We start from the raw sequence: 7,974 nt of genomic DNA, 5'->3' as shown, positions 1-7,974 counted from the left end.
GCAGGTCAGTCCGGGGAAGGGCGGGCGGCTGAGCAAAGGGAGACAGCGGCGGAGCTCTCCCCTCGGCCAGCGTTCCTCGGCGCCAACGCCACCGCCGTGTCGCCGCCGCCGCTGCAGAGTGTCGCTGCTCCGCCGCGCTCCCGCGCCCAGCGCCGCCAGCCGCCTGGGAGCCCAAGCGCCGAGCCCCGGGCGGAGGAGAGGGGCGCGGGCGCGAGAGCCGCGGCGAGGGAGCCGCGAAGGGGGAGGGGGCGGGCGGAGGGAGGAGCAGGGAGAGAGGGAGAAGGGAGGGAGAGAGGAGAGCGAGGGAGAGCTGGAGAGAGCGAGAGCAAAGAGCGAGAGCGAGGGAGAGGAGAGGAGAGGGAGGGAAAGGAAAGACACACGCACGCAGAGACACACGGCCACTGGAATTCCATTAGAAAAAAAGTGAGCCAAGAAAGGGGTAGCGGGAGAAGATTTTTTTGAATCTTTTCTTCGTCTTGGTGCGAAAGAAGCGACTCGGCTCTTCTGTCCTCGAAGCTCCGACTGGATCGTTCCTGGGCACTCACACCCGTCGGTGGATTTCTTTCCTATTTGCATTTATTCTGACTCCCTCCCTCGCCGCTTCCTTCCAGCCCTCCACTCGCGAATCGCCTCGCCCCCACCTCTCCAGTCCCCTCTTGGGAAGCGCAGGGGAATTGGACCCGCGGGGACTCGCGCCTTCCCGGATGAGCGGAGGGGAGGGCTGACCTCAGGACCGGGCTGTTGGCTTATAAAGCGGCCAGACTCATTGCTACGTGTGTGTTTGATTTTGGTGGGCAAAGGGGGCGTCAAGAGGCAGCCCACCGCCCGCCTCCCACCCCACCCCCTCCAGCCAGAGGCGAGAATCGCAAGACTCTGGGTCCTCATCGGGCGGACTAGCTGGGATCTCCGCATTGGATTTGGGGCTGATTATTACTGCTTGGCTAGTATTATTGTTATTTTATTTCATTTTTGTTTTTTTTTTTCCACCCAAGGGAGAAAGACCAAAAAAAAAAAAAAAAAAACTGTGGGATTTATTTAACATGATCTTGGCAAACGCCTTCTGCCTCTTCTTCTTTTTAGGTGAGTACCTGCGGGCGGCGAGCCTGGGGGGCAGCGCGGGGCCGCGCGTTCGGGCGCCGGAGAGAAGCCGGGGAGGGGGGCGGGCGAGCGGGGCGCCTCGGGAGACTGGCGGAGAGAGCGCGCCGCGGGGCGAGCCCGGCCCGGGCACCAGCGAACCGGCAGGCTGGGCGGCGTGGACGCGGGCGGAGGGACCCTAGCCACCGCCGACTGCACCGGGGGATTGGGAAGGAGACTTAGAACATCCAAACCATCCCCATCCACACACTCACTTGCATGCCGTGATGGCACTCATTCCCCTCACAATAATGGGTTCAAATTGCAGCAACTTAAGAAAAAAAAATAATTCCAACTCTTGATCTGCAAGAGAGCAGGGAGAGGAGAGGCTGGTGGCTGAGAGGAAGAGACAGAAATGCCAGTTTCACCTTTCCAGATCTGCTCCCGAAGTGGAGGGCCAGGGTTTCTGCTGGAGCTCCCAGTTGGACATCTATGGGGAGCCCTGGCAGTCACTCCCCACCTGCCAATCAAGCTCTTCAAACGCACCCTACCTCCTCAGCTCTGAAACACTTTGCAAGTTTCTCCTTTTCCTTTGCCCAGACCCCAGTCAGAAGGGTGGGCGGGAGCAGAGGATAGTGAGAGCCCTAAGGCCTCCCCTGCTGCACCTCTGGGGCTCAGGGCCCAGTGGCTGGGGAGAGAGGGAGGGAGGGAGGAGGCCAAAGTTTGCTTCTTCAGATGAAGAAGGTAAGGGGTGGGGTGTGGGGGAGGGAAGAAAAGGCATCTGAACAAAGACCACTGTTTATTTTGTAAGCCCCATCCCTCCAGGACAGGAGGACAGACTGCCTGTGATCCCCACCCCAATCCCAGCAGTTTCTTTCCCACATCTCTGCCCCTTTTATGCCATGTGAAATCTCAGCTGCTGGGGTGACTGGTCTAAAGAAGGCCATTTCTGGGGGCAGTGGAGGAAAAGAAGGTGTTTGCAAGGCCAAGTGCTCATCAGGAGTCCTAGGCAGGGCTGTGGTCGGGGATGTGTGCTCCATAGAGAGCCTAGTGTGTGTGTGTGTGTGTGTGTGTGTGTGTGTGAGAGAGAGAGAGAGAGAGAGAGGGAGAGGAGAAGAGAGAGAGTGAGTGTGGACATAGGGGCACATTTCAGCCTCAGTGTGTCGTTCCAGCCACGCTGCCTGCTGTGTGGGAGTGTGAGCCAGGCTGCCTTAGTGGGGTCATGGGTGTGCCCTTTCCCTCCAGCACGAGGGCTCTGGGAAGGCCCAGATCGGAAGGTAGATGCTGGTTACAGAGAGATGTGTGAGGCCCAAGAAGTGCCTTATAAATTGGGATTGGGCTTTGGAGTCAATGGGAGTAATGTTGGCTGGGTCAAGGTAGGAGTTCCCCAGGGGGCCTGGCACTGCCCTGGGGTGTGGCCCTCACTGTCTGCCTCCCTAAGCCTGTGGTGACTTCTCTCTGGGGTGGGGGGGGGCAGAGCAAAGAAGTGGGGAAGGTGCTCGGGCCCATTGCCATCCTGCAGCCCTTCCTGGCAATCCTTTGGAAGTGGACTCTCATTCTGAAGGCACTGTTATAAAACCTGACCTTTTCTCCCATTGCTGGTTTGAAAACCCAGCTTTCTGGGGCTTGGAATGATCAGGGCGAAGAAGAAAAGAAAATTGTATTTTGGTCAAAAAAGCCAGATTGTCTGCTGCTGAGCTGTGCACTCCCAGGCCACAGAGCTCCCAGGTGTGGGCACCTTCTGAGGGCTGGTGGTGGAGGAGAGCAACGCTCTCCGGGCCCAAACCCCTATGTGTGTCCCCAGCTGAGGAAGTGGAAGAGCCAGCTCTCGTCTCCTTCCCAGAAGTGGCATTAGGGATCCTGCTCACAGTGGGTGTGTGTGTGTGTGAAGGTGTGTGTGGTTTATCGGCAGAGGTGCCCAGCAGGTGTCTGCAACCTAGGCACTGAGTGGGAGGGTTCAAGACCAGGAGGGGACAAGGTGGTCACCATCTCCCTGGGTCACAGCCCTTCAGTTTTCTATCCCTTGAGGAGTCCTCTTCCAAAGCTGGGCTGAGGGCTTAGCTGAGTAGCCTCAGGATATTGAGGGGCTCCCAAAAGGATGAGCTGGGGTGGTGGTAAGGACACTTTAGCCCTAGGGTCCTTTTCCTGGCAAGAAGAGTGTAGTTGGGGATTGGTTGGGAACTGTGCTCAGGGCAGAGGGTTTTCAGAAACTTGACTTAGTAGGCAGTTTAGGCTGAGGATGTGGTGAAGGGTGCTCCTGGAGCAAGGGCCCTGGGATCCTTCCCAAGGATCTGTGTGAGGTCTGGGGCAGAGGCCTGTGTTGGAGAGAGAGGCCTTTTTTGCCCAGCCATGCTGACCTCCTGTGCTGGTGTAGAGGGAGACACTGTGATAAGGAGAGTGGTTGGGGAGGGGTGGCCAGAGGCTCACTCCTGAGTGGCATTCAGCACATATCTGGCTCTTTTGGGGGACATTGAATTTAGGAGGTCAGATGTGTGGTCTCTTGATCCCCCCATGTTTCTGGAAGCTGCTCCACATATCTCTTGATGGATCCCACTTTCCCCCATCTAGGGTTTTGAGACATCCCCAGGATACCTCTGCCCTTTCTTCTCCTAAGATTCCTGGCGGAAGGTTCTGGGTGGCCCCAGTTCCCTTCTCTGGCTGGGCTTGGTTGGTTCTGGGGGTCGTGAAGAATAAGGGACAGTTGGTGAAAGGATCAGTCCTTTGCAGAATGTGCCCCTGCCCCATCCCAGGGGCCAGTTGGTAGAGTGGGGAAAGCCCTTGCTTTTGGAATGGGAACCTCCCTAGGATTGTGTAGAGACCATTCATTGTGGCTTGTGGCCCCACATGCAGGACAGGTGGGGTGCGTGTTCTTAGTGTCCCAGTTCCTGAGACTAATATACTGATTTTTAAGCTTGCTGCGGATTCTGAGCTGACTGAAGGCTGAGGATACCCGGATGCCCCATTCTTAGTACCCCTGGGGCGGTGTAGTCAGGTGAAAGATGAACCATCCACTGGAACACTGGGGAAAAGTCAGTGGAGATCCCAGGCCAGGAGGGGGCAGCAGGTGCAGGTGGTGGTGGTGGGGTTGGCTCAGCTGCTCCTAGTGGCCCAGAGGCACCCGGGTCCCGCTCAAGGATGTAGGAATCTGCTGAAGCTGAGAAGGAAAGATGCCACCTCAGCTGGTGTGGAGGACACGTCTCCAGCTGGTGCCTGGGCTGATCCCGCTGCTGTACCTCCCACTCTGCACTGGCTTCTTCTGTTAGGTTCTTGTCTCAGTGTGGCCACAGCTCTTCCGTTTCTGGGGCTGAGGTGTGGTCAGTGTGAGAAGGAAGCATCTTTTGCTCGGGTCCCTAAGGCCTTCTGCAGCCCTGCCTGCCCCTGTTCCTCTCCTCCGCTGTCTCCTTATGGGGTAGGCCTCCTGATCCTGGTCCTCTGGGAGTGATTCCTTTTCTCTCTTGGCTCTGGGGAGTGACAGGCTTGCTGTGCAGAGATCTGCCTCTAGGTGTCGCTGTCCCCCTGCAATAGCTCCCCCCTGATCAGGGCCTCCTAGGGGGAAGGCTGGGAGAGTGGCTGCTTTGGGCAGGGATGGGGGATTCTGTGGTATTCTGAGGTGGGGGGGGCAATGACCCAGGATTTTATTATATTTTGGGGTGGAAAGGAGTGGAGAAGCCTCCAAAATTATTCTTTGGGCCTTGGAAAAAGCAGTGGTGGCTCTGACCATGGTATAGGGCTTTTCTGGGGCAGAGTCTGGAGTTAGGGGCAGCAAGGACAGGGAGGTGGGAAGATGTCCACAAATGGAGGGAACCATTTTGGAAGGTTGGCTTTGAAAGGGACAGGCCAGCCTCTCCCTGCCTGTTACCTCTAAATCTTCTTCCCCAGTTTCCTCCCATATGAGGGCACTGGGGATAGGGACAGAGGGTGGACTGATGGGTGGTGGTTCAGTTTTGTAGAAGCAAGGCTCAATCTGCCAGTCAGGGCCTGAAGGAGGGAAGTTTCATCCTTTTTTCAATTGATTTATTATTTGGTTTTTGAAAGGAAGACAAAAAAAAAAAATAAAAGAAGTGGAGAGGGCTTCAGGGGAATGAGGGGAGGAGAGGAAAGAAAGGTGAGAAAGCCCGGTACTCCAAGAGAGAAGGTGATGAGGCTGCGAGGAGGCAGAGAGTGAGAGAAGCAGAGATGGAGGTGGGAGAGGCAGGTGTGGGGCAGGGGAGCGGAGGGATGGGTTGCTCCTTGGCTCACCTAGCCTGTTCTTTCGGAGGGGTGGGGTGGATATTGATAGTGGCAGGGAGGTTTTCAGACCTCTGTCTGGTTGGAAGTTGGACTGAAAGCTTTGGGGTGCTGGGTCCAAAGGGGGTGCTCTTCCTTGGACAGCCTCCACCACAGGGTTAGTTAGGCTGGTCTATTCTTGCTTCTCACAAAAGTCTAGCAACTCAGAGTGAGGAGACTAGTGTCAGAGGGGCCGTTCCTACCTCTGTGTGTGATCTGGAGTTGGTGTCTCCCTTCTGGGGCCTCAGTTTCCCTAGAGTAAGATGGGGGTGCTGAACCACAGAGTGTGGATAAGGCCCCGGGAGGTTCTGAGAGTCATGACTTTCTGGTACTTTCCAGGCTTAGCACAGTGCTTGGATGGGCCTGTGGCTAGAAGTTTGTAGGGGTCCTGGGTGAAGTTCAGGTGAAATTCCTCTGCACCCCAACAAGCCCACGTGGTGACAGTCTTTCTGGATCTGTGGCGTCTTGGACTGCCTTTGGTCCTGAGCCTGGCTCCCAGGCCCCAGGCCCGTGCTGAGGAAGAACACAGTGCCCACCCTGGAGCCAGGGAGAATGATGGCCTGAAACTCTTGGGTCTGAGGAGGGCTGTTCCTCTGAGTTGGCCTTGGTGTGCTTTGGTGTAGATGGGCCAGCGGTCCCCAGGAGGGCCCAAGTCCAGGCCTGCATGTCGAGTCAGAGATTGTGGTGGCCTTCATTCATGCTTGTCTTCCCTCCCCACCAACCAGACGAGACCCTCCGCTCTTTGGCCAGCCCTTCCTCCCTGCAGGGCCCCGAGCTCCACGGCTGGCGCCCCCCAGTGGACTGTGTCCGGGCCAATGAGCTGTGTGCGGCGGAATCCAACTGCAGCTCCCGCTACCGCACGCTGCGGCAGTGCCTGGCCGGCAGGGACCGCAACACCATGCTGGCCAACCGGGAGTGCCAGGCGGCCCTGGAGGTCTTGCAGGAGAGCCCGCTCTATGACTGCCGCTGCAAGCGCGGCATGAAGAAGGAGCTGCAGTGCCTGCAGATCTACTGGAGCATCCACCTGGGGCTGACCGAAGGTGAGGCCCTGGGCCCCAGGGAGGGCGTGTGGTGGGCCAGGGACTCGGGGGCTTGGTGAAGGACCAGTGGGCCCACCCTATGTCTGCCCACCAGTAGAGCGGAGACCTCAGAGGAAGTAGGCACCCCATGTAGGAGGGCAAGGGTGCCAGCGGAGGAGGAGGTGGAAGAGAATGGGGAGCTGGAGGGACAGAGGAAGGGCAGGATGGGGGACTCAAGCAAGGACAGTGTGCAGTGGCCCCTTTTCAGTGAGAAGTTGAGGTGAGAGGTGCCAAGATGAAGAAGTGACAACCAGGAGAGGGGCACGGTGAGTCACATGTTGCCTGGCCTGCCACTTCCCTGTCACCTCCCCTGCTGCTAGGCCCAGAGCCTTGTTCCCAGGAGGTTGGCCTTCATGGGGCTTCTGGACCTCATGGCCACTTACACACCTTCTCCAGGTCTCCAGGCAGGTGTGGGCAGCAGGCCCTACGTCCCTTGGCAAGACTGCTGGAGGCAGAACCTGAGAGTCCCCCCGTCAGTGACACCCCTTATTTGCTCCATACTTGAATGTGAGGAAGTTGCATGTGTTTTAGGGGGCGGGTTTGACTGGAATTTAATTTGTTAATTCAGCAGTATACGGAACACTGGAGAACACTGGAGAGTTACTGCCTGCTGGGTGTGGGAGTCATGGAGAAAGCTGGTGTGGCCTCCGCCTTCACCGAGCTCATGGTCAGGGGTGGGGGGCTTCTGTGTCGGGAAGTCACAGGGTGCAGAGGTAGCACCTTGGAGGGCATCTCACCCTATTACAAAATCTAAAGGGCCTCCTGGGAGAGGCAGCCTCCAAGCGGAGAATGAAGAGTGCGTCAGGGTTACAAAGGGAAGGTGTAGGAGGAGTGGGGTGGGTGGGTGGAGGGAGCAGCACGGGAAGGATCCAGATGAGAGTCTGCACCCCATGCAGAACTGACGTGATGGGACAAGGTAGAGGGGGGCACGGGGAGGGTGGGGAGAAGGAGGGGCAGGGAGCACGAGATCTGATACATCTGGGGCAGCAGGGGACCCCACAAGGTTTGGAGGAAGACTGCTGGATGACCAGGTCTGTGCTTCTGTGGTTTTGGTGAGGAGAGTCACCAAAGGTTTGATAAGGACTGTTCAGGAGCCATAGGAGACACAGGCCAGGAATAATGTGAGGGAGCGCCACAGCAGCAAGAAAGGGGAGGAGGGAGGCAGAGCTTTTCAGAAGGTAGGATCAACAGGTCTCCGCCACAGATTGCCCTTGAGAGGGGGAGGGAAGAGAGAACTCGAGGGGGCACCTGGTTTCCGGTCTTGGCCAAATGGGTGGGTGATGGGCTCCTCAGAAGCAAAGGACTTGAGTCAGAGGAAGGCGGTGGGGGTGGTGAGTTTATTTGGGGCACGTGTCTCTCTCGTTGGCCATTCCCACACACAGGCAGATCTGGAGTGCAGAGGCAGTGGGGCTGGAGAGAGACTTAGGAGTGGATATCAGCCTCCCGCACTCATTGGAACCCAGGGAGTAGGGGCAACCATGGTGGGAGGAGGGCAGTGGCAGAGTCCTGAGGCCATTGGCCCATTGACTTTCAAAGAAGGGAACTCTTCAAGGGC

At 57.5% G+C, this 7,974-nt stretch overlaps 1 protein-coding gene across 2 annotated transcripts in view; it reads left to right on the top strand.

Moving 5' to 3' along the window:
• The first annotated feature begins 310 nt into the window (after positions 1-310).
• Gfra2 (GDNF family receptor alpha 2) overlaps positions 311-7,974 on the top strand; it is an 88,604-nt gene continuing 80,940 nt past the window's right edge. Inside the window, exons 1-2 of one of the 2 annotated variants that reach the window (XM_046447890.2) lie at positions 311-1,080; positions 6,066-6,380. In XM_046447890.2, the coding sequence (XP_046303846.1) occupies positions 1,041-1,080; positions 6,066-6,380 (355 nt within the window). In that variant the 5' untranslated portion in view covers positions 311-1,040. Of the gene's footprint in view, positions 1,081-5,535; positions 6,381-7,974 lie in introns of those variants that run through there. The other variant, XM_058580411.1, reaches the window with a different exon arrangement.

This window comes from Marmota monax, unplaced genomic scaffold (genome assembly GCF_021218885.2).
Source record: "Marmota monax isolate L192 unplaced genomic scaffold, Marmota_monax_Labrador192_F-V1.1 WCK01_AAM20220418_F8-fsc00040, whole genome shotgun sequence".
Lineage (NCBI taxonomy): Eukaryota > Metazoa > Chordata > Mammalia > Rodentia > Sciuridae > Marmota > Marmota monax.
Note: the sequence above shows the minus strand (reverse complement) of the source record. Positions and strands in the feature narration are given on the sequence as shown.